Raw genomic sequence first — 27,047 nt, 5'->3', positions numbered from 1 at the left:
TTCCAGCGAGCATTCTCTTGAGGTCTGACAACAGGAAAAAGTCGCTGGGGTCCAGATCTGGCGAATATGGTGGACGCAGAAGCAATTCGAAGCCCAATTCATGCAATTTTGCCATTGTTTTCATTGATTTGTGACACGGTGCATTGTCTTAATGAAACAGCACCTTTTTTCTTCGAATGGGACCGTTTTTTAACGATTTCATCCTTCAAACGATCCAATAACACTATATAATAATCGCTGTTAATGGTCTGGCCCTTTTGGAGGTAATCAATGAATATTATACCTTGCGCATCCCAGATATTGATGCCATAACCTTGCCAGCTGACTGTTGTGTTATTCCTCGCTTTTGATTCGGTTCATTTCGTGCAATCCACTCAGCTGATTGTCGATTAGACTCCGGAGTGAAATGATGGAGTCATGATTCATCCATTGTCACATATCGGCGGAAAAATTCAGGTTTATTGCACTTACAAACCTTCATACACTGCTCAGAATCATTAACACGTTGTTGCTTTTGATCGATTGTGAGCTCGCGCGGCAACCAATTTGCACACAACTTTCTCATGTACAAATATTCGTGAATGATATGATGTACACGTTCAGATAATATCTCCACAATGTCTGCTATCTCGATCAACTTCACTTTACAGTCATTAAAAATTATTTTGTGAACTTTTATGATTTTTTCGTCGGTGACAGTCTCTTTTGGGCGTCCACTGCGTTCGCCGTCTTCGGTGCTCATTTCACCACGTTTAAACTTAGCGTACCAATCAATGATGGTTGATTTTCCTGTTGCAGACCCCGAAAACTCTTCATCAAGACAAGATTTTGCTTCAACTGTATTTTTTCCCCCTCAAAAATCAATATTTTATCACTACACGAAATTCTTTTTTTACATCTTTTTTCAAATAACAAAAGTATCTACACTCACTAAGCAACATCTCACAAACTAATAGTCGGACTGCTGTCAAATTTTGAGACGTATCGTTTGAAGGTTGGTACTAACGAAAAATTATATGGATTTAATACAAGCACCTCCATCTGTGTATCTGACCGGAGACTTTTCAATTGGCCTAATATTATGAATACCATCATTATGAGTTATGAACTGTCAGTTCATAACTAATATTATGAATACAATCATTATGAGTTATGAACTGTCAGTTCATAACTCTTTAAACTGCGTACTAATATAATAACTACATGGTGCAGTGGAAGCATGCTGGGCCCATAACCTGTAGTTATTATATTAGTACGCAGTTTAAAGGCAATATTTTATTCTAACAACTTAATTGACATCGAAACAACTACTGTCAATGTTACATGAGGTAACTAAAATAATCAATAGCAGGAGTGCATATCAAAAATGTATTCATTCTAAAATTCTTCCTCGTAAACTGCTTGAGTAGAGTCCAATTCCTTTTAGTAAAATAAAATGCATGAGTGTGATCAGTAACCGGATGGGAGACCGATTGTTATACATTAGATAATTTCTGTAGGAAAACTCACAAACTTAAAATGTTCTTCGTTTGCAAAGCAACACAAGCACGCAAAACATCCTGACTTTACATTTTCAATTGTTGAATTCTGAACATGCCATAAACTATGGAAAGTCCATAATGTCTTAGATAATCATGCATAAAAATAAATCATATGTAATTTTCATGATCATAATGAAATAAATGAACGTGTAACACCGACATAATTAGCATAGAGCTAATAGAAAAATAAAAATGAAAACTAATCTCCATTGATGCAATTATAGTGATCGTGATTAGAATTGATTTATGTGAAACAATTGAGATTAGCAGAATAATATGAAAGGTCTCTTAAATCTTGAGAAATACCCTCGATTGACGACAATTCTTTTGAGATAGATCGATATAAAAAATTATCAATTTCAAACAACAAAGCATGTATAAATGTAATCTCAGTATTAGCAGAGGAAATGTAAACGGGGCCTCATACATTTGAACGTATGATACACGAGCACACATAAAAACCTCAGCAAAAACTATGCCTCTCCGTATAGGTGTAATGATTGGTTTGTGTATTTGTTTACAAAATGAGCTGACATATTTATATAGAAGGGCTTTCCCTTCATCCAAAACAAAATCTTCTCCATCCTTTCTCTTCACTAATGGTTGACGACTTTATAATTGAATAAAAAAAAAAAGAACCAGAGTACCAAAAGTCTAAATATTAGTTTCCATTATATTGATTTGAAGTTAGCGAGCAATTCTAGAAAATAATCTGAAACTGGATGGATAGCTTGAAAACCACCATGAAATTTATAAATTGGACAAGTATTCACCTAGTGGTCAATGGTTTCTTCTACACCACACTCCCATAGTGGGCTCTCAATAGAATGCCATTTGAAGAGCATACTATTACAACGACCATGACCAGTCCTGAGTCGATTTAAAATACACCAAATTTTCCTAGGAAGATCGAAACCTAGAACTTTCTCTGAAGGATCAACGATAAGACTTTTGTTGAAGACATTACAAGAACTCCATTCCAAACGCCAAATGTCCTTGTCACTTTCATTAGATTGAAGGAAGGTATTCATCCATAAAGGTTTGCGTGACTTTAATCTGGTAGTTCTTGTATCTGGGAGGTAAGATACAATTGGAAATAAGTTCGTGTTATAATGAAATTTTTCCCAAGATTTCTTGACTGATACCTATCTACGAATATGAGTCGAAAGTATATGTGTTAGCACTGGTAACCCATCTTAAGGTGTAGATCTAATAATTCCACTATAATAATTCTCCTAGGAACATTAAGCTGTCTATCAATTTTATGAACATGAGCACTATTGAACCAAACAGAACAACAGTATTCAGTAGCAGAAAAAACCAAGGCCAAGGCCATGAAGAACCTGCTAATTTCTGAAGGATATTATTCCTCGACTTCAATTTCATACGAAAATTTTCCAAGTGAACCTTGAAATTCAAGGAAGAATCATGTTTAACTCTAAGATATTGGGGAACATAATTATGAATTCAAACGGAATTATTGAAAGTTAATTTCAATTTTCTATATTTTTGTTGTTTGTTCAAATGAAAACAGAAAACTTCTCTTTTATTCGGATTAGGGCATAAGCGCCACTCAATGAGATAATTTTCCATAATTTTTAGATCTTCATTTAAAGTATTTCCAATAATTCCAAAATCAGAATGACGGAACAAAAGAGCAATATCATCGGCATAGATAAATTTCTCAGATGAGATCTCACACAAGTATAAACTGAAAAGTATGGGTTACAAAACCGATCCCTGTGGAAGTCCATTATTCAACTTTCTGATACTACTATTTTTGTCACGAACTCTTCTATCAGACAACATGTTTTCGATCAAACAAATCATTTTTCCGCAGTTCAAATGATTATGTAAATATAAGAAGATGAGAAAGGAAATAATCAATATTTCATTCGATGTTATCGATAAACAAGATCGATTTTTTTTGGGGTAGTTCATCGAACTAGATCCATTCACGAAAATTCAGATCAAGATTCATAAGAAGTAGGCCAATTCAGAAAACTTTCACCAATATTCTTGAGAGAATATCCACATTCAGATAAATATGGTAAAATAAAAATCATACTTCTTGTTCTATCGAATCGAATTGGAGTATTTGCTATTTATGAAACAAATTATATCACGTCAAGGAACTTGTTACTCAACATATTCATTCATCTGGTAGATATTAAGCAATAACGTCATTGAAAATACCTACTGCGTTATATACAGTGTGGAACAGCCAAATGGAATAAATTCGATAACGGATAAATGAGGGCGTGTTGGGAAAAACGCTTGGACACGTCGATTTGTATTTTCAACTGCGCATCTTTTTCAAAAAAAAAAATTATATAGGGTGCGTCATGTGACAGTGGCCAATACCAACTTTCTTATTTTAAATGCAAGCCCCTGTATATTATTAATTTTTTGGATTCTTCAGAAAATTCTAGACATAATTCATGTACAATGTCCTATACCTATCTGCAACTGTTTCGGAAATATTAAATACCATATTTTCAGATTTATTACAAAAATTAACATTAAAAATAACCAATCATTTGTAGAATGGTTATTTTGTGCATTTCTGTTAAATGAACCATTTTTCTGATATTATTACGTACAGTTAACGAAATTCAAACGACAATAGCACTGACACTAATCATTACTGTCATGCAGGTAGACAACAAGTTGCTAAGGCTACAAGTTTTATACGAACATAAAGAAAACTGATTTTGTATTTTTTTCATTTCATATCAGTAAAAAGAAATGCAGGAATGGTTTTTGTTTACTTTCTCATTATCAAGAGCTAAATGGGAAATAAGTATTGAATGTAATGTAGCGAATTTGTGAAATAAAATAATTTTCTATTGTTAATGTTAATTTTTGTAATAAATCTGAAAACACTTAATATTTCCGAAACAGTTGAAGATAGGTATAGGACATTGTACATGAATTATGTCTAGAATTTTCTGAAGAATCCAAAAAAATTAATAATATACAGGGGCTTGCATTTAAAATAAGAAAGTTGGTATTGGCCACTGTCACATGACGCACCCTATATAATTTTTTTTTTTTTTGAAAAAGATGCGCAGTTAAAAATACAAATCGACGTGTCCAAGCGTTTCTCCCAACACGCCCTCATTTATCCGTTATCGAATTTATTCCATTTGGCTGTTCCACACTGTATACACTGTGTCCGTAAAGTATGGAACAAATTCATTTTTAGCTAATAAACAGACCATTTTAAGAAGTAATCCTGCAACACGTTGATTTTTTATTTTAATTTGCCGTATTTTGAAATGATAATGGGTGAATTACTTTCGAGTAATGACGTCACCGTCATTTTTTTTTAAATGTCTTAATTTTCCGATAACTCTAGCTGAGCTGATTCCAAAAATGTATCACATGTTGATTTCAATTGATACAGAGTGGACAAAAATACAATAGTTTTGTGTGTGCTCATAAAGAAACGCATAACATTCTTTCTCTAATTCTGTGGTTATTCCGTTCATTCTTCCACATCTTGTAGAACAAAATCGTGCGAGAATATATCAGAAACGCACAGTTTTCATGGTTATATTTTATTATTCTATGTTGGCTCTCCGAACTTTCCGCCACGGCTTTATCTGTCAATTCATCAATCTGCCTTAAAGAAATCAATTCTGCCAACCAACATTTTTCAATGCAAAAATCACTAAATTATATTTATGGAAATATTTCATTAATTTCAATGAAAATGCAATGAATTAGAGAAAATAATGTATAATACTCGTACAGAAGGCTCATTCTACCACTCGTTCATTCCAAAACTCGCCACTTCGTGGCTCGTTTTTGAATTTTGAACTCGTGGAAGAATATCAATGCCTTCTGCACTTGTATTATAAATAACTATTATTAGTTAAATTCACAATATTATCAAAAATACTTATTGTCTAGCGGCAATTGGTTCTAATGTAACACCCTGTAGTTTGTTAAATTTTTAGATTAATAAAAATAAGCTGTATCCAAACATGTTTGGTACTTGTGGTCTAGCAGACAGAATATGAAAGAAATTATTTCTTATCAATTCAAAAACATGTTATGAATGTAACAAACTACAGGGTGTTACATTCAAACCAATTGCCGCTAGACGATAAGTATTTTTGATAATATTGTTATTTTAACTAATAAAGAATGTTACGCGTTACTTTATGAGCACACACAAAACCATTGTATTTTTGTCCACCCTGTATCAATTGGAATCAACATGTGATACATTTTTGGAATCAGCTCAGCTAGAGTAATCGGAAAATTGAGACAAAATGGGGGTGTTCCATTTAAAAAAAAAATGACGGTGACGTCATTACTCGAAAGTAATTCACCCTGTACATTAGATTATTATTTTAAAATACGGTAAATCAAAATAAAAAATCGACGTGTTTCAGGATTATTTCTTAAAATGGTCTGTTTAGCTTAAAATGAATTAGTTCCATACTTTACGGACACAGTGTATAATAGATCTTGAAGGTAATTTAGAATTAATTCTAACAAATTCCAGAATCAATTTTTGTGGATTGTTTGTATTGAAGATCGAAAACATCTGTTGTTACTTTCAATAAGAAAGTCAACTTTATCGAGTTCAACTTCCTTCTCGACAATAATAAAAAATGTCTTGAGATCATTATGGGAGACAAGTTTGAATATATTTCTCGCATTTGCATATCAGTAGTGTAAAGTCTTCCTGTAATTAATTTATTATTTATTTATATATGACTGTGAAGAGTTCAGAGCTTCGTAAAATTTATGCAGTTTTTAGAGTTGTTGTACGTGTTTTATATTTGATGTGTGAACAATAAAGGTTCCACTTAAATTGATCAATTCGAGTAGGTACTCGTTGAAAAGATTCGGTAGATTTTGCAAAAGATTTATTTGTTTATTGCAAAAAAACACTCGTACGATATAGAAATCAGAATTCAGGTATTTCAATGAATGAATTTTTTGTTTACACTCACAAATTCATCATTTATGAGTAAAATATTTGCCACATATTCTAGGAGTAATAAAATTTCGATTATTTATACTGATATTTTCTTCATATTATAGAAAATGTTTGCTGAAATAGTTGAGAAATCTTCTTAACTGACACATTTGAAAACAAAACCATAATAATGAAAAACATTTTTTACTAATTCATTATATTTTTTCCAATAAGAAGTTTCATTTTGAATAACCCCCTATCATTTTTGTGATTTGACAAGTAAAAACTACCCCATCACTAAAAATTGAACGATACAAGCTCCAACGACGTATTGAAACTGTTAAAATTCATTACGAAATGGAAACATTTTGAAGTAACAGTTCGCAAAACTAAAGCAATAATAAAGTAATAAACTGCTGTAAAGAGCTGTTCGGACAAATTAGTCCTGTGAAGATTCGAAACCTTGTGCATCGCTGAAGAACAACTGAGAATATTGCTTCTTGAGACCGAAGTGTTGATTTTTTTATGGTTTAAATTGATGAAGATTTATGAAGATATTGATGTGGACGACGTTTATTTCCAATAAGTGGGCGCTATGTGCCACACAAAGAACGAAACAATCGGAATTTTGCAAGAAAAGTTTTCTGTCGGTGATATTTCACAATTGGCTCGTTTGTTTTATATCACAATGATTGGAAACCCATTGGAAAATTTAAATGGACCCTTTTTAACTCAAATCTTATCTCGAATTATTCTGAAATGACATTTTGAATATACACATCAATAGATTCTTCTTCGAACAATTCGAAAGGTTTATTTATTGAAAATTCAACATTTATGTAAATTATTATATACCTACATTCAAAAAACGAATGAACAGATACTAATGAGCATAATAATTACACTTCGATATAATCCGAAAATAATTGTTGAAAATGTAAATTGAACGATTATACTGATTAGGATTGAAATTGAGAACAATTCATTCATGGGACATTTTAATCATTAGAGGGAAAGCCTAAATATTATGAGATGAGGGATAAAAATCAGATTTTGCACTTCGCAAAAATCAATTGTAAAATTAGTGCTCTTCTTTATTTTTTGAGAATATTCCAAGAGTTTATATATCAATGTAACGCCAAAAAGACCGCATTCACAAAATTTTCAAAAATATTCAATTTAACACAACCCAACAAAATATTTCACTGAAACAAAAAGTATATTTGATGGATAAATCTTTTTTGATAGTTTTGACGATGATACGAAAAATGACTCTGTAACCAACTTCATTAGCCTAGGATGTATTCGAAAATAACTGTTGAAAATGGAAATTTTACCCCTAATACTTTGATTATACTGATCATAATTGAAATCCCATAAAATTTAATTTATAAACCACAATTTCAAATGATACAAGAAATGGGAAGGCCCAAGAATGAATCTTGAGTAACACCCTTCGTAAAATTATTCATTGATTCAAGAAGATGGGTAAATCATTCTGATATACTTCATCGAATTCAACAGCAAAAAAAAATCATTTTGACGCATTCCGACGAAATATTTCTCCGAATCAACTCAAATAAATGCAGAAAAAACTCACCGTCAAAATTCCAACAACCAAGAATTCGCATAAATGCCCTAACAAGACACAGAAGATCGATCAGAAAACCAGATCGCGACTCGAAAATTTGAACGCGTGAATTTCACCTGGACACCACTAACAGAGGCCTATACCAGACAGGTTCAGGAGTTGAACCGAATGTGACAGGTATCAATCCAAATGTTGCTGTTTTGCAGCCAAATAATTGGAAGGATGGGGAGATCCACAGTCGAGACCCCACTTCCTTGTAATTCGGTAAATAAATACTAAGAGATATTTAACCTATTGAGCACCTGGAAAAGATAAAAATTTGCATTCGCTAAACACGTGGAATTTGAGGATAAGGACGAGACATCGTGAAAAATTGATGGTTTTTGGGCGTGTAGAGAGGGGGGAAGCATTTTTTCTCGTGATATGCACGATCACGTGCCTATAAGAATTAATCTTAGGTGATAATGAATGTTGGTATTGTTTGTAGTTGGGATATTGTTTGCAAACCAAAGAATGGATTCGAAGTTTGCACTTTTTCTTTGTGATGATGAATTGAAAATTTGGTATTGCGAAGCAAACCTGGAAAATTTTGGGATGAAAATGAATAAATTGGTCTCACAGTCATCTGAAGCATCTATAGACGGCTGTGTATGTATAGTGTCTGTCTGCGTGTTCAATATTAAATTGTTACATAAACGTACAACTTTGCTTCCGCTGTTTTTTTTTCCGAAATTCGAGGGTTTATTGTAAAAAACTGGTTATACATCAATGATTCAAAGTGTTGTCCATCGCTGGCCACTACTTCCTCCCATTTTTTCGGGCAGCGTACGAATCTCGTGTTGAAAAAACTGATCATCTTTCGAAGCGATTCACGAATCGATCCAATTTTTATTTCTTCATAAGACCGAAAGTGCTGGTCAGCCAGGCTGTGTACCATTGATCGAAACAAGTGATAATCCGAGGAAGCAACTTCTAGAGAATTCGGCGGGTGGGTAGGACTTTCCATTTCAACGTTTCCAAGTATGTCTTGACCACTTTCGCAACATGGGGTCGAGCAATGTCATGCTGTAGAATCACTTTATCAAGTCTCTCGTTGTATTGCAGAAGTTTGTCCATCAATACTCGGCTCAAACGCATTAATTGCGTTCGATAACGACCGCCTGTGATTGTTTCAGTCGGTTTTAACAATTCATAATACACTACGCCGAGCTGGTCCCATCAAATACTGAGTATGACCTTGGAACCGTGAATATACGGTTTGGCCGTCGACGGGACAGCATGGCCAGGATATCCACATGATTTTCTGCGCTTGGAATAATCGTAATGAACCCATTTTTCATCTCCAGTCACAATGCGATGCAGAAATCCCGTCTTTGCCTTGCAAGCAGCTGTTTACAAGCATACAAACGCCTTTCAACATCTATCGGCTTCCAACTCGTATGGCACCCAATTTCCTTGTTTCTGAATCATTCCCATGACTTTCAGACTTTTTGAAATGGCTTGTTGCGTCACTCCAACGATCCTGCCAATTTTTGTTGCGTTTGACACGAGTCTTGATCAAGTAATTCTGCTTCTCTCTTCCACCTTCGACTTCAAATACAAAATCACCGTTCTTGAAGCGTTGAAATCACTATCGGCACGTTCTTTCTCTAATAACTGCCTCACACCATATGTATTTGAGAGCATTCGATGGGCCTCAGCCGCATATTTCTTCATACCAAAGCATAAAATTGAAAACTCCCGCAAATGACGAGAATTTGGCTCGTAAGCTGACATGTTCAATCGAGAATAACTTTATGATGCAAACACAAATCGACTAATATTTAGATGGCGTTATATTTACAAATACATAAGCTCATTGCATGGCATCTAATGTGATAAGGAATGTTAGGGTTGTTTGATGTAGGGATAATGTTTGCTATCTGAAGAAATACTTCGAAGTTTACGCTTCTTTTTTGTGACTGTGGACAGAAAACTTGGTGTAAGGGTAAAAATCTCTTACAAAGATTTGGGGACGCAAAAACATATTCGATGCTCAAATGATCTAAAAACACGATACCAATGAATGCATCTCTCTTTTGATCGACAAGTTCATACCCATAAATCAGTATGGGACCAACAACCGCTGAAACTACCAATATATAGCCTTAGCAAATTCCAATAAAACCTGATAGGACACAAACTCTACCTTTCTTAGACTCTGAAGCAGGTGCACACCACAACTGATCCAAAGACGAAGGACCATCATATTTGAGGCTGATTAGATAGAACAAAAACTACACTATATTCGATCAGATCAGATCATGCATATTTTTATTAAAATTGTAAAATATACAAAATTTTAGTTATATTCGTACTTTGTACATTGATCATAAAATCTTCGTCAGTTAAAAAAAAAATTAAAACCACATAAAACCATCGTTCTTCTAGACAACCTACCCAGTTTTCTCAAAATTCATAGTCTTCAACCCAATAAACTTCTTCAACAGATCCGGCTTCGTGATCAAATTCCTCTTAATAGCCGAATACAACAGATGATCCTGAAAGAACGCCGGAATCGGCATGTTCTCCAACGAGTAAATATGTGTATGTCCATCCACATCACACACAGTCAAACACTTGCCATTCTCCGTAAACTTGATAGTAGAATTTCTCGAACCCGTCGGTGACTTGATGATGTTCTGAGGATGATGCACCTTCCTGTGCAGGTCCCAGATCTGGATCTCGCTGCTCTGGATGGCGACCAGGATCGTCGAATGCAAAGGGCTCCATAGAACGTACTGAACGGGGTACATGCTAGTCACCAGCTCCAACAGAGGCTCGTGGATACCCTCCGCCCAAATCCTCACGTACCAATCACCGCCACAGGTCACGTAGAGCTTGTTGCAGAAAGGGGAGAACTGCATCTGATAGATTGGACCATCGTGGGCAAGCAGAAGGTCCAGGTGTTGGTTGAAGTAGTTGGTAGAGCATTTGTGGATGACGCCTGTGTTGGTGCAGAGGTAGTAGATGTTGGGGTCTGCTGGATGGAAGGTGATGAGCAAAGCTCCTGTGTATTTCGTTAGTGGTATGGCGGGAATACCGCAAACTGTCATCTTCGGGATGCCCTTAATCTTACCTGTAATAAGGGGAATAAATATAGGATGACATTCAGGTCTTGATACAGAATGGTGCATTCAGAGTCATGTGCAGGTTGGTTCAAATTTCATGTCTAATGATGGAATCTCCGGAACTTCAACAGTTTGAGAAAAATGGATGTCGCATTTTCCATTTTCATCAAACTATCATAACTTCCAGACTCTACATAATGATGCTATCATTATTGAACAAAACCAGAAGCTTTAACCTCAGCAATTACTTCAACATTAGAACCAAATGTCTTTCCTTAGAGCGTTGTTTTGAGGTCTGCCAAAATCCAGTAAACTGTAAAATCCAGATTTGGAGAACAAGCTGGTTGGACAAGCAGTTGCCAGTGCAATTTGTTGAATTTAACCATAGTTTTAATCGATTTGTGACAAGGAGCATTGTCTTGGTGGAAGTTTTTTCTCAATTTCCATTCAAAAATGTTATGTAATATCCACTGTTGATGGTTTTACCTTCATCAGGAGAGTCAATGGACAATATACCATGCACGTGCAAAAATACGGATGCCATAATCTTTCCATCTGATGTTTGAGATGTTTGGTCGTCTTGGACGGCTTTCACGACTTCCACAGACTGTTTCCTACTCAGCTGATACTTTATTTGGCTAGGGATTCCATCTTTCGTCCACTGTCACAATGCGACTCAAAAAATCCTCTTCATTCCGATTGAACAGCTCCAAACAGAGATCGGAATCAGCAATGCATTGTTGGTCTTGATCAGCGGTGAGCAAACGCGGCATAACATAAAGAGAAACAAACCCAGAAAAAAAAACAGTTGCTACCTACCATCAGCTTCAGGGGCCCTCATAATCTGTATACATGGCATGTTGGTCATCAGGTTCAACCTATACTTGCAGATCCTCCCATCGTTGAAACAAGCCAGGATCTGCTCCTCGTAGTTATAATGCTCATCACCAGAGTAGAAAGTCAGGTAGTTGACGGTCTCGAAAGAAGCGTTGGCATCCCTGACGCTCCTGTGCACCACGGTCAGCTCCCTCTCGCGGATGTCCACCACCTCGATGATGCCGTTGTTGAAGCCGACGGCGATAAGGTGAGGCTGCCCGTTGGAGAAGGCGACCGCTGAAACTGACTCGTTGTAGCAGTATAGTCGTTCGGGCTGCACAGGGTTCTTGATGTTCCATATCATCACCAGGCCGTTGGTCTTGTCGGTGAAGTAGAACTTGCCATAGGCCACCACTATGATGTCCTCGTTTGCCGGGTTCCAGCTGATTGCCGTTACGCACTTGCCTGGAATAAAAAAACAGCAGTTTCAAGTTGTAGTGACTCTGTCTGCCCGAGAGGTGGCGTTATAGGTTTCGCGCCACACTCTAGTGCGGCTCCGGCGGGGTTATAAGCGCTACCGCATTGCAGCAGGGTTACCCCTCCAGGTTGGAGTGGGTAAGCAGAATTTTCTGGACTGCCTAACTAAAAAGTCCCCAAGCGATCTCGGGACGACATACCGAAATCACCAGAAAGAGGGCTCGAGAAAGACTTATTTTGTTGAAGAAAAAGATTCCCTTGATGTCATCTGTCTAATGTTGGTACTATTGGGTGTGCAATTAAGTTCCAGCTCTTCTCAATAGATGGTTCCGGCGGTAAAAGCTGGAGTAATAAGCACAGAGGAAGTATGTCCCCAACATGGTTAGATTACGTTGTCGAATTGTGATATCAATTCAAATCCACTATATCATTATGAATATATATTATATTGAATGATATTTGAGTGATTCCCGAATTTGAATATTTGGAATCCTGCATTTATAACAAACAGAATATTTATTATTTTCTGTATCTTCCTGCTGAAATCCAAGGTTTGGCAACTTTTGCTCTCCTAGTGTCATAGGTTGTTTCACGTCGATTGGCACACTTGAAGTTTGTTTTCTGAATTTCTGATATATTAAGGTATTTATTTTAATATATTTTGAGTTGATATGAAACATTGATTCACTATGGGACATAAGAAGTGCGTTCTTCGTGGAGAAACTCGCTAATTGAGTGAAATATCGTTTCACTGATATGCTTTCATATCCGCACGCTTCATGTCAAATTTGATAATTCATGTTGGGGACAAAATTTGCTTACTGAAAATGACATATGGTCCCTCTATCTATGTTTATTGCTCTGTGGTACGGGTTGATTTTGACATATCTAAAACGTCATTAACCAAGCTCACACATGCGGTGAACTAACTGTTTCAACACATTACAGATTTTGTTTTGGTGCCATATACTGTTGGTTGTGTGTATATGTCTGAGTTTGTGCCAAATAATCGTCATTCGCGGGAAGTGTTGATTTTCTTCTTTCATTCAAAGTAAACGGAGGTTGAAGCACATTGAGACCTCCAAAAAGTTCAAGGAGATGCTTATCTAAGCGAAACAACGTGCTGTCAGTGGTTCCCTGGCCATCCTGATATTGTAGTGACTCTGCGTGCCCGATAGATGGCGTTACTGGCTTCGAGCCGCACTATAGTGCGGCCTCGGAGGGTATCTATTGCCCGCCGCATTACGGCAGAGTCACCCCTCCACGACGGAGTGGAAAAGTGTATTTGGCAGAGATCACAGGGTAGCCAAACTGATGATTCCCAGAGAGAGGCGGCACCTTCAAAATAAAGGGTGTTTTTTTTAGAGCTATAGAACTTTAAATTGCAATAAAACACGGCGAATGTTGTCTTCCAAATGGTCAAGGGTTTGTGGCTTATCCGCATAGACCAATGACTTTACATAGCCCCACAGAAAGTATTCTAGCGGTGTTAAATCACAAGATCTTGGAGGCCAATTCACAGGTCCAAAACGTGAAATTAGGCGGTCACCAAACGTGTCTTTCAATAAATCGATTGTGGCACGAGCTGTGTGACATGTTCCGCTGTCTTGTTGGAACCACAGCTCCTGGACATCATGGTTTTTCAATTCAGGAATGAAAAAGTTAGTAATCATGGCTCTATACCGATCACCATTGACTGTAACGTTCTGGCCATCATCGTTTTTTGAAGAAGTACGGACCAGCCCATAAAGCGCACCAAACAGTCAGTTTTTCTGGATGTAACGGTGTTTCGACATACACTTGAGGATTAGCTTCACTCCAAATGCGGCAGTTTTGTTTGTTGACGTAGCCATTCAACCAGAAGTGCGCTTCATCGCTGAACAAAATTAGCTTATAAAAATCGGGAACAACGGCAATCTCATTTTGGGCCCATTCGACGAATCTACGTCTTACTTGATGTTCGTTTGGCTTCAATTCTTGCACGAGTTGGATTTTGTAAGCACGCAAACCAAGATCCTTCCGCAAAATCTTCCATAAAGTGGATGGACACAGATCCAATTCCTGTGCTCGATGGCGGATAGACTCATTCGGGTCTTCTTCAATGCTACGCTCTACTGCAGCAATAGCTTCTTCTGTACTCACCGTACGGCGTCTCTGGGGATGCGAGTTATCAATAAGAGTAAACGTGGTGCGATAACGTTCCATGGCTAATCGAATTAACTGCTCTGATGGATGATTTTGTCGACGATAAAATGGACGTAGTGCGCGATACGTAATCCGCACAGAACCATTATTTTCTTAATAAAATTAAAGCGTTGTTCAGGCGTGAGTCTATTCATGATGAATTACCAAACCAAACTGAGAATAAATCACTTGACAGCTGTTAAATCGGTCGCCATCTCGAACAGTAATGCCAACTTAAAGTTATATACCTCGAAAAAAAAAACCTATATAATCAACGACCACCGTTCTAAACGCACCTCACCTTGAGTCAGGTCGTTCGCAAAGGTCCACAACAGGTCCAGCTCGTACTTGTACTCGATATCCTTCCCCTCCTCCTCCTCGTGAAGGCCCCTGAACCTCTTCTGCTGCACGTTGTACGCGTTGTTGGCCAGCAGCCTCTCTACCACGGTGACGGCCTGCAGGAACCGGTGGTTGTTCATCAGGTTGCACAGCTCCTTCTCCTCGACGGACTGCCTGAAGCTCTCCACGGACGCGGTTTCGTTCAGCCGGTGATGATCGTCCCTCTCGGCGATGTTGTTTTCCTCCTCCACGTGCCTCTTCTCCTGCGACTCGTCCTCCAGGAAGGTGTCGAACATCTCCCAGTTGGAGGCGAAGGTGGTGTGGCTTGTGGTCTTGACCTTGACCGCGTCGGTCTCCCTGGACTTGCGCAGGGTGCCGTGAGTCTGCACCATGGTGTCGATCACCTTGCGGTTCTTCCCCTTGCCCACTGTCAGGTATTCGTAGTCGGTATTGAGCTTTTCGACTTCGAGGCCTGAAATAGGGAGGAAAGGTATGGTGAAATCACCCAGTATAAATATGAAATATTCGGTTTTTTTTTCTTACAAGCGATGAAAAATTAGCTATATGTGTTTACATTCAAAGAAAGGTAGGTATAGTTATTTATAATACAAGTGCAGAAGGCATTGATATTCTTCCACGAGTTCAAAATTCAAGAACGAGCCACGAAGTGGCGAGTTTTGGAATGAACGAGTGGTAGAATGAGCCTTCTGTACGAGTATTATACATTATTTTCTCTAATTCATTGCATTTTCATTGAAATCAATGAAATATTTCCATAAATATATTTTAGTGATTTTTGCATTGAAAAATGTTGGTTGGCAGAACTGATTTCTTTAAGGCAAATTGATGAATTGACAGTTAAAGCCATGGCGGAAAGTTCTGAGTACCAACATAGAATAATAAAATATAACCATGAAAACTGTGCGTTTCTGATATATTCTCGCACGATTTTGTTCTACAAGATGTGGAAGAATGAACGGAATAACCACAGAATTAGGGAAAACAAATAACTTGATAAGATTTGTCCTGACATTTTCGATTTGACTGTTTCTCCTTGAAGTCGAAATGAGTTAATACTTTTTTGTTTTCGTACATTTGAAAAAAATGTCCAGAGGGGAAGAATTATGATTGCTCTGGTAAAAGAAGGCATGTCACAAAGGTAGATTGCAAGAATACGGTAAGTATTGCACCAGTTCAAAACCACATTCAAGGTTTCTGAAAGTGGAAACCCTAGAATAGGCCGAGGAGAAGTCTTAGAAGAGCATGATCGCTTTGTAGCTCAAATAGCAAGAAGAAATCCCACAACATCTCATCCAGAGCTTCAGAAGCAAATTTTGCAAGCTACAGTAGGTACTGTTTATATCTGTCGAAACTATCGGAAGAAGACTTCACGCTCTGGATTTATTTAGCAGAAGAGTGTTAAGGGTTCTAGAACTTTTAAGGCAAAATAAAGCTGATCTCTCCTCGATTATACCTTCGTACCTCCTCCTCTAGGGCGTTGTCGGTACTGGCAGGGGAGTGCGTAGGTACTCTTTTCATCTTGCATCTCTTGGAAGATCGAAAGCGCTTATGAACTTGGAAATATGTCTTTTTTTTTTTTCATAATTTACGACAAACGGCTTATTTCAATTTTTTTCTTTTGGAACACCAAGGTTGCTCAAAGTAGGTTATTCTACTTCGGGCCAAGTCAAATTTTCTTTCTATGTGGGACATATTAGGAGGTAATTGTTATTTAGAAAGGTAAGATCTTAATTTCATCCCAAACCAAGAGTGTATTGACACCAAATGATTCTATCATTTATTTGCCAAGGCCACCAAGATTGACCGACCTTTACCTCATCGATCTCATCTGAGATATAAAGCGTGAAAGGTTCTTCAACTCCTAACATTAGGCCAATTGAAAAGTCCCCGGTCTGATGCACAGATGGCGGTGCTAATATTAAATCCCATAGACTTATTATCCCATATGATTTTAAGTTAGTACCAACCTTCAAACGATACGTGTCAAAATTTGACAGCAGTCCGACCTTCAGTTTGTGAGATATTGCGTTGTGAGTGTAGCTGCTTTTGCTATTTGAAAAAATATGAAAAAAAAAAAAATTCGTGTGCTGATGAAATATTGCTTTTTGAAGGGAAAAACTACAGTTGAAGCAAAATCTTGGCTTGATGAAGAGTTTCCGGGGTCTACACCAGGAAAACCAACCATCATTGATTGGTATTCTAAGTTGAAACGTTTTGAAATGAGCACCGAAGACGTCGAAAGCAGTGGACGCCCAAAAGAGGCTGTTACTGACGAAAAAATCAAAAAAGTTCACAAAATAATTTTGAATGACCGTAAAGTGCAGTTGGTCGAGATAGAAGACACTGTGAAGATATCATCTGAACGTGTGTACATCATATCACGAATATTTGTACATGAGAAAGCTGTGTTCAAAATGGGCGCTGCGCGAGCTCACAATCGATCAGAAGCAACAACGGGTTGATGATTCTGAGCAGTGTTTGAAGCTGTTCAAGTGCAATAAACATGAATTTTTGCGTCGATATGCGAAAATGGATGAAAGATGGCTCCATCATTTCACTCCGGAGTCCAATCGACAGTCAGCTGAGTGGACTGCTGCACACGATGAACCGAATCCAAAGCGAGGAAAAACACAACAGTCAGTTGGCATGGTTATGGCATCACTATTCCTGGATGCGCAAGGTAAAATATTCATTGATTACCTCCAAAAGGGCCAGACCATCAACAGCTATTATTATATATCGTTATTGGGTCGTTTAAAGGTTAGAATCGTTAAAAAACTGCCCCATTTGAATAAAAAAAGGTTTAGTTTCATCAAGACAATGCCCCGTGTCACAAATCAATGAAAATAATGGCAGAATTGCATGGATTGGACTTCGAATTGCTTCTGCATCCAGCGTATTCGACAGATCTGGCCCCCCAGCGACTTTTTCCTGTCCTCAGACCTGAAAAGAATGCTCGCTGGAAAGAAATTCAGCGCCAATGAAGGAGTAATCGCCGAAACTGAGGCCTATTTCGAAGCGAAAGACAAATCGTACTACAAAAATGGTATCGAAAAGTTGGAAGATCGCTATAATCGCTGTATCGCCCTCGAAGGCAACTATGTTGAGTAATGAAATCGAATTTTGGCAAAAAAAAAATGTGTTTTACTATCGTAGACCGGAGACTTTTCAAAGGGCCTATTATCCTAAGCTACAGGTAGCGTGAATAAGACGTGTCTTGCTCAAACACCATCGTCAATTTACCTACAAACCTTCTGGCGTATCCCTGATTTCCGTCACACTTGGTAGATCCAATATCACGAAAGTTTCAGTTTCGTTCAGTATAAGACTGATATTGTTGGGTATTGGAATAACCTCCCGTGCCTTATCCTCTACGTCAGATTTGATATCCGATCCTTCCAACACCCTGTCGCTTTCTGTATTGGTGTCCGTAATTGCAGACTGTAAGATGAAGGTATCATCGATGGTGTTGCCCAAGAAACTTCTGTTGAAGTCGAGGGTGTGTATTTCTGTCTTGAACCTATAAAAAATATATGATATGTACCTAACCAAGGCTAAGTAGTTGAAGTACAGCTGGGTATAAATACTCTTGATAATAAAAGAAAAAATGTGTTTTAATTAGTAGGCCAAGGGCTTTTGGGTGAAATGTTAGCTAAATTACACACTTCATCGATGAACTTTATATACACACCCCACTTCCCAATGAAATCTGAAGGATAAATTCTGAATTATGGAAATTTAGAAAAAAAAAATCTACCAATCACGAAAACATTATTTTAATTTTTGCCACTGAATTCGAAACTTCAATTGATCGAATGGGTATTTTTCTATAATTAAATTAAATTTCAAATTAGTACCGATGTATACAAATTTCGAAACCACCAAAATGGATTTTGCCTTTTAACGAAATCAATCTATATACCTATTCGGACCCAAACCCAATCCTGGAAAATTTCAACTGTCTGCAATAGCCAGCTGTCCCCCTGAAACAAGCACGCAAAGAAAATGGTAAAAAAATCTTACAAACCGTCCTGCTGATGATGCAGACTTATTCTGTAGCTGATTGCTCATGTCTGACTTCAATGTGCTGCTAGTCTCCATACCAGACATATTAACAACGTTGAGTTGTCTCTCTCTACCCGCCTTGAATATTTGCTGATTGAGGGGTTTTGGTGTAACGTCTTGGCCATTGTAATAAACATTGTAGTCAATGGCTTTCGACCTGAGTAGAATCCCTGTTTTTGGTTTGATGGACGACAAACTCGATCGAACCGGTACTGTTCCTGATAATAATTTTTTTGCAAACCCAGATCTATTCATGTTGTGCGCAAACCTCGATTTTCAAAATGCCAAATAAAAATTTATTTTCACTTCGGATGGTTGCATTTGACACTTGTTTGATTGATCCTAAGATTCGGTTACCATGGTATTATCAATATTCTGTGGAAAGATATGACTCTCTAGTAAGTCACTGAAAATTTTTTTTTTCTATGATCATTGAAAAGTTAGGTTAACACATACATTTGTGTTCTGTGGTTAACACCATAAAACCAGAGTTAATTTTTTACTATGCTCCGAATCATAGAGCTACTATATTCATAGATCATAAAAAATTTAGGTAATTACCAGAAAACTGAATACTTTAATTTGAATGCTTATAGAAACTACCTTCTATCGAAAATAGTTGTGGTTGCTAATGATATTACTACAAATTCAAAAAGATAACAAATCTTCCTCATTTTTAATTTCTCCAACTCCTGTATATTATAACTTATATGAAAAGATAAAATAATACAAAAATACTTATATAATAATATATTTACAAGTGAGTACATTATATCACCACTTATCAAAAACAAACCCTCTGCAAAGTTTTGCTTTCTTAGGTTGAGGTTCTTGAAGCACTCCTGATTTGGAATTTGAGCTAAAAAAAATTTAATTATGTATACATAATAAGATAATTCACAATTTTTATTTCTCACCTTTTTCCAATAGCAGGATTGATAAATTTTCCAACCCCGCTACGATAGGCCTCCAACACTTTCTTAGGTTTAGAATTTTTTGTTTTTTCCGCTTCTTCTGATAATATTCTAGCGTTTTCTTCTTCTCTCATCTTCATTAACTGTAAAAATTTCATTCATTGAAAAAACAATAGGCAGAAAAATGAAGCAGATGATTTGTCTAAATTAAAAGGAAAAGGAAGAAGAAGAAACAAACTTAGTCTACTGGATGAAAATAAAAAATAATACAATTTACATGATACAAGTCATAGATTTCACATACTTGTTCATCTGCTTCTTCAAAAGGGTCTTTGAAAACTTGTGCCCTAACCAGGACAATATCTTCTATAGGCCTATCCTTATTGTCTACTTCAATTCTTTCCATTTCAGTTAAAGTTTCAACGCCACCTACAACACAACCGAATATGGTGTGTTTTTTGTCCAAATGCTTACAAGAGCGATATGTTATGAAACTGAAAATACAGCAATCAGTTAGGACCTCCAATACATTGTACCAAACTCACAATTGTGAACCATTAGTATTCTTCCCCGAGTTAGCCATTGAAAGGATACCTCGTCCTGTATGACTTAAATTTGGTCTTATTTCGTCTTCGAAAGGTTCACCCCAAATAGATTGACCTCCATTTCCTGTATTTGTAGGATCACCGCCTTGAATCTTTAAATAACCCATACATTAAAATATTTGGTGAAGGATTTGACAGAAAAAACAACAGCAATAATTTGGTACCTTACCATGAAATTCCGAATAGACCTATGGAATTTCGTACCATTGTAATAACCATTTTGGCAATGTTTGATGAAATTTTCACAAGTTTTTGGAACCATGTCACAATGTAATTCCAAATTCAAAGGTCCAAAATTTGTAATTAAACGTACATAACCTGGAATATAATCATCAATTGATAAATATTCTGTAAGATAATTCCAATGGAATTGAGGGACATAAATATGTCCCATTAAAACAATGAATAATACGTCCAATCTTTTATAATAAATAATATTAGCGCTGTTTTGCATATTAATTCATCAAATATTAAAAAAGCTTGAAAATATCTCTTGGTACCTTTTTTTTTCACATACTGGTATCTAACTTCATTTTCTGGTAAAATAGCCATTTCATGAACTAGTTCAGGAGCCATTGCTGTAGAGGTAAAACTAGCTGCAACTGCTCCAGTTGAAAAGTGAGCAGCATTGAATTTATCAGCTTTATCCTTACTAACAACTTGCTTACTATCTGTAGAAGTTTCTTTATAATCTCTTTCCAATTCTTCAAGAGCATATTTTGTTTCGGGGTTGATATTTTTTAGCCTTACTTTTGAATTTTTCCTTTCTTGTATCTGTTCTAGAAATAAAAAGATTCAGGTAAGTTTTCTTAGTAGTTTGAGCAAATTTATCTTAGTAATTATGAATAAAACATAACTTTCAAGATATACTTCTTTCAATGAAGACCGAAACAATCAAACATCTTAGTAATAAAATAATAGCTAATTATTGACGAAGAAAACAAAGATTTGATAAAATATCAACATTAATTTATGTCCTTGCAAGTGAACCAAGTTACCTACCTTCAGTTTCAACCTTGAGATCCTTTTTAACATGATGGAAATTTGATATATTGAATTTTTCTAAATTATTAGGATCCTGAAGTACTATTATATCACTTCTTTCAAATGGCTGGTCTGTTATGAGATCCTTCCAGTTTTTATTTTTGATATTGAGTTGTTCAATAGCTTCCATTAGATATACATTTCCAGAAGTAGCAATCGCTGCTATGTGAGAACTATTGGTGAATTGCTTAAATAACACAGGACATTCCATTTTTCCCTCATTTTTATGAAAATTCAATTTAATGAGTTGCTTGAATTCTAAAGGCTTTCCAGTGACAGGATTTATCTTATATTTTTTCAGCCAAGGAATAAGTGGTTCCAAATCCAAAATATTTCCCTCTCTATCACAATACGGATTCTCATAAGGTTGTAGAGACAAACAACAGTGGTCCAAAGGGAGACGTTTAAAATTAATTTCTTCTTGCGATGGACCCGCTTTTTTACCTCCATATAAAGTGGTCCACTCTGTATATGTTAAATACCTGAAAGATTACTATTCATGAATGTTATTCTATTGATCGTTGTACAACATACATTTTATCTTTTTGATGCTGCTTCTTCCCCATTTTGATTGATTTTGTTTAATATTTATTAATAAAAAAAATTAAGCTCTTATTATTTATTTTCCAATATAAACATCCGAGAAATTTGAGGTTATCGTTTAATCATCTATCAATATATACCACAGAATAAGTCTATGTGTAAGATTATATCATAGACTTCTAAATTTTTCTTCATATATTTATATAAACGTCGTATTTTCAAATTTTAATTAAATATGATTTTACTCAATCACTACCATGTTGGCGGTTATTTCCTTATGTCAAGATTAAATTCACTTTGTCTATAACTACGTTGGTATCATTAATAAAATAATCCCCAATAAACTTAACCTAATAACTAATGAGCCAAGACTAATTGAAAGATATTGCTCCACAATAAAGAAAGAGGATTTTTCGGCATTATAGATCTCAAGTAAAACAGTATTACGTATTGAAATTTTTATTTCTTCAATTATTAGTTCATCACTTATACATTGTCAAGTACATATATAATTACACAGCTCAGTAATCTATTATCGTTACTGAAAATAAAAACTTTCAATCTTCATAGTCTTCCTGTAGTCCAAGTAAGACATTAAGATCAGCAGGAACCCTAAAGTTGTCGTCAAACAAAAAAACTTTCAGTTTATTAGATATTGAGTAAATATTCTCGCATGGTAAAAATGAAGGAAGGGCTGAAGAATCTACTTTGACACATTCCCCTCTTTTGCATAATAATTTTCTAGTATTGAATGGAATACCTGCATTGCAAATGAATATATACCTCTCAGTTCGAGGAACTTTGTATATCCGTACAGGTATTCTTTTCATAAGTCCATAAAACACTGAGGAACATAAACAGAAAGCAAATAAGAAAATTAGAGCATCTTTATCAACAGAATCAGATATCTTAGGCAACACTGATGATTCATTTGGCAATACTATTCCCTCATTCAGCAATGATGTTCTTAGATTTCCTTTGTCAAGTTTAAACACAACTAGTGCTACTAGAACACCAGACATCACACACAACGCAAGGTGCATCCACTTCAAGTAGTTATCTAAACTATCATGCCTATAAATCAATTGGACCTCACTAGATATTTGATCCAAAATCTTAAGATTTTGTTCACTTTGTTTCCCTATGAATCTGTTCCACCAATTCAAACTTCTTTGTTGCACCGTAATCTTTGAAATTCCAGGTTTCGAATTAAGGCAAAAACATTGTCGCTCACCGCAATTCAGATTCCTAAAATTTCCTCTCAGATTCCTTTTTATGGTTTTCAAAATACTACTTCTTATCAGAAATATTGCCATATTGATATCACTTTCAAGGTTTAATATGAAATAATAGAGAAATTGAGTTATGTATCATTAAAGTTGTGCCATTTTTTATTGAACGGACATACAGGTTAAATATAAATATAAGCAGATGCATAGAACTTTATAATCAGTTGATTTTATCTTTTTTTTGTATTGAGTTGAATACCAAAATACACGTAATATCATCGTCTATTACATATCTTATTTATTTATAACAATATATCATAATTAAAATAAAGGTACGTAGAGTGGCCACCAAAAAATAATAATAGTGGTCATAGAACGAATAATTCCTGAAGTTTTCAGTCCTAAATTTGAAGATTTTCAATTTTCCACTCTGATTGCAGATACAATTATGATGAATTCTCTCACTCTCACTTGCTATATTTCTGAGAATTATGACTTACCCCAACAATTATTGATCTTAAATACCAATGAATCATGCAAAACATTAAAAATAAGGGCAAAGGAAGCAAGAAACAGTAGTCGTTCATATTGTTCTTAGAACAAAATAATAAAATTTATTATAATACAAATATACAATTACTTTTATCAAATTTGGTAAAAATATGTAATTATTCATAAAATACCTGTAAACTAAAAAATGTATGTTAATTTTTCAAGATCTGTATCTATCACTCTGTATATTTTCACTAATGTTTCTGGTGATCGTTTCATTGTATCTTAGTACTTTAATTCCTACCTAATGTTTAACTATATTTTCTTCTATATTCATTCTTAACTCTCTCTTTCATTTGATTACTGTTTAACTTTCTGGTTTGTAAATGAGCCTTATGATTTCTTGGAGAGTCTGAATCCTCAGAAGTTGAAGAATCAGTTTCTTCAGAACTTTCCTCACTAGCACTATCACTAGAACTGTCTTTATCACTAGAAGATGAAGTTGTATCATATTTACGATTTCTTGATCTGATGGCAGACGCAACACTAGGTTTTTTTTGAGTCTTGATAACTAAGGCAACTTTACTTTTAGGTTTATGAGATGGATAGTTATCAATGTCTTCTCTAGTTGAATACATTTCACCCACAGAAATATTTCTACTCCGTCTATCAAAATTTCTTTGTTGCCTTTTACTCTCATCTTTTCTGAAGTGATCAATAGGCTCAGGAGAATTTCTATTGAAGCGAATAGGTGATTTTGGTCTTCTTTCTCTTACCGGATATTTTTCTAATCGATCTCTCACTCGACGATCTATTCTTCGGTCATAAGATGCAGATTCTTGAGCTACAGTAAAGACAAGTTTATTTCTTCTATTTTTCAAATTCAAAGATAAATCTAAATTTTCGTCTACTTCGGCACTGAACTTAGACTTTCTATTAGTTATCCGCAATATGTTTCTCAGGTCAGTATTTGGAATTTCTGTCTTTTCAATTTTTTCTTTTTGTTTCTTCAAAGTATTTAGAAGTTTACGTCTTTTAATTTTCTCTTCTTCTTCATCTGCATACATACGCATTCTGGGCACCTTGGAAGTTTTTTTTATATTCTCTTGATCTGATACTTCACTTGGTTCCTTTTCTGAAGAAGACTGTTTGGCTTCCTCATCCTGCTTTTTGCCTAATCGTCGTTTAGCGGTTAATCTCACTCGTAATTCTGGATTAACTGGTACTTGTGGTGGCAATTCATCTTCTTCAAAAGTAGGATCTTCATATCGTTCCTCCTCTCTAAATTGAAAATCAGAATTCCAAGTTTTAGCTAGGATTCCCCATGGATCTTTATTAACAGCGTTTGACTTTATGTCTTTATTTCGAGAAAAAATTCCCTTGTTATATGGACCTAAACGATCTTTTGGAAAAGGATTTTTGAAATATTGATTACATTTCTCAATTAACTGAGGTTTTTTGTCAGTCAACATAGAAAACCTCAATAAAACAGAAAATGAATGAATGTTTTCTTTTCCTAATCTCCAATATCCTGGAGGAATTGGTATGTTTACAGCAGAAATATCAATAGAATTATTATCAATCAACTTTTTATATTCTTCTGCACATTCATCCACTAGTTCAACTTGACGATTTTCATTCACCAACATTTCCTTATTAGAGTCTTGATCATCCAATATAAAACTATCGATTACATGTTCTGATACAATTCTCACAGGCATACCCTTTACAACTTGTGATGTGAGGTAGAGTGCTCTAGCTGCACTTAATTTATTCTCCCAAACAATATTATAGCTTTCATCATCAATCATCTCGATACTATTAGGAGCATACTTCATAAAATAAGTTGTAACATCTTTCAAAGTTAACTCATCCGAACTTCTCAAATGTATAGCTTCAAGCCGAAATTGATCAATGTTTTCTGAATTTATGCCTAAACTGATATACAACACATTCAAATCTTCTTCAGTAAATGTATTTATTTCCTCTGGTTTCAAAGAAAATCGTTTAGCTCTATCCTGAAGTTTTTTCTGATCCAATTCAATGTAATGACTGAAATCTTCTCGAACATTTTTCTTCTCCTGCATAGGTACCTAGAATTGAATATAATATTTACTCATAATTCAGAAATAGCAACTAAGTAGATACATTTTTCTGAGAAATGTCCTTAAGGCCTGTTAAAGGAAGTACATACCTGAATTATTGCTTTCAAGTTTTTCCCATCATTTAATGAAGTATCTCTTATTTCACCTTCCTCCTCACTCTTTTCATCAATTTCATCAACTTCCATTGGCTCTACGACATTATTTTTTATTTCAATGCGGATATTTAACCTGTCATTTTCTATATTCGTGGCCATTATGAAGCTTCTCAATTAAATTTAATTCAAGGTAAAAAAAATTATTTGGTATAATACCAAAACCTCAGTTAAAATACACCATAATAGAATTCATATCCCAATGGGGCAATCTAGTGTTCAAATTTCAAATAAATATAGGGAGTAGTTAATTTTATAATCGCTCATTACAGAAGCTGCATAAAACATAGAACCACAGACATAGATTATAACTTTTTCTTCTTCTTCTTCTATCTATGTTCCCTTTATCGGGGTTTTTGGGCTTAACCGGAGGTTATGTACCCAGTCACTTTCTTGTTTCCCACCCCGTCCCTAAGTTTGGATAGGATATTTGACTTACACAAGGGTATACTTTTTAAAACAAATTTTAGCCATAGAGTTATGGTTTTCTAATGGATTCAATCGACCCATTAGTTCATTTCCCAGCCACCTATCGACGGAAACGGGAATTTCATGAGTAGGGTCGAATGCTTCGATTGTATACATTCTGCAATCATTATGTTTATATTTTGTAGTGTTTTATACTTAGTAGTATCATAGTATAAGTAATAGTCATTTTTTATACTATAGTAGTATATTGGTGTTCAGCACAGAACACAAATAAATGTTCAGTGAGTTATAAGAGTTGTGCTCCAGAGTTCCGGCTCTTTTTTCTTCAAATATTTGAGTACTGTGATAAGTGATTACTAGTCTAAAATATCGAAATCAAAATTGTTTTATCTGATTTCAAGTCCTGATTCAGACATAAAATTATACAACCTAAAACAATGAAATAGTAGAA

At 35.6% G+C, this 27,047-nt stretch overlaps 5 protein-coding genes across 5 annotated transcripts in view; all 5 read right to left on the bottom strand.

The window, feature by feature from the left end:
- Positions 1-8,261, bottom strand: part of LOC123680298 (cationic amino acid transporter 3) — a 33,483-nt gene extending 25,222 nt beyond the window's left edge. The window contains exon 1 of the mRNA XM_045618119.1: positions 8,081-8,261. The gene's annotated coding sequence lies outside the window, so the exon portion shown is untranslated. The remainder of the gene's footprint in view (positions 1-8,080) is intronic.
- A 2,101-nt stretch (positions 8,262-10,362) lies between these two features.
- Positions 10,363-19,437, bottom strand: LOC123680001 (dynein axonemal intermediate chain 4-like). Its single transcript, XM_045617627.1, has 5 exons — positions 19,046-19,437; positions 18,270-18,538; positions 14,960-15,469; positions 12,001-12,462; positions 10,363-11,189 (listed from the first exon to the last, which is right to left on the bottom strand). The coding sequence occupies exons 1-5, from the start codon at positions 19,336-19,338 to the stop codon at positions 10,507-10,509; spliced, it is 2,217 nt and encodes a 738-aa protein (XP_045473583.1). The 5' UTR covers positions 19,339-19,437; the 3' UTR covers positions 10,363-10,506.
- A 383-nt stretch (positions 19,438-19,820) lies between these two features.
- On the bottom strand, positions 19,821-22,339 carry LOC123680052 (RING-type E3 ubiquitin-protein ligase PPIL2). The gene is made up of 8 exons (XM_045617708.1): positions 22,181-22,339; positions 21,605-22,128; positions 21,103-21,381; positions 20,772-20,920; positions 20,543-20,694; positions 20,302-20,491; positions 20,001-20,140; positions 19,821-19,942 (listed from the first exon to the last, which is right to left on the bottom strand). The coding sequence occupies exons 1-8, from the start codon at positions 22,210-22,212 to the stop codon at positions 19,858-19,860; spliced, it is 1,551 nt and encodes a 516-aa protein (XP_045473664.1). The 5' UTR covers positions 22,213-22,339; the 3' UTR covers positions 19,821-19,857.
- A 293-nt stretch (positions 22,340-22,632) lies between these two features.
- LOC123680053 lies at positions 22,633-23,613 on the bottom strand. The gene has a single exon (XM_045617709.1). The coding sequence runs from the start codon at positions 23,503-23,505 to the stop codon at positions 22,747-22,749; it is 759 nt and encodes a 252-aa protein (XP_045473665.1). The 5' UTR covers positions 23,506-23,613; the 3' UTR covers positions 22,633-22,746.
- Positions 23,614-23,997: 384 nt separating this feature from the next.
- LOC123680051 (nuclear cap-binding protein subunit 3-like) lies at positions 23,998-26,461 on the bottom strand. Its single transcript, XM_045617706.1, has 2 exons — positions 26,105-26,461; positions 23,998-26,003 (listed from the first exon to the last, which is right to left on the bottom strand). Exons 1-2 carry the CDS (start codon positions 26,267-26,269, stop codon positions 24,222-24,224), a joined length of 1,947 nt encoding a protein of 648 aa, XP_045473662.1. The 5' UTR covers positions 26,270-26,461; the 3' UTR covers positions 23,998-24,221.
- Positions 26,462-27,047: the final 586 nt, after the last annotated feature.

The sequence above is a fragment of the Harmonia axyridis genome, chromosome 5 (genome assembly GCF_914767665.1).
Source record: "Harmonia axyridis chromosome 5, icHarAxyr1.1, whole genome shotgun sequence".
Lineage (NCBI taxonomy): Eukaryota > Metazoa > Arthropoda > Insecta > Coleoptera > Coccinellidae > Harmonia > Harmonia axyridis.
Note: the sequence above shows the minus strand (reverse complement) of the source record. Positions and strands in the feature narration are given on the sequence as shown.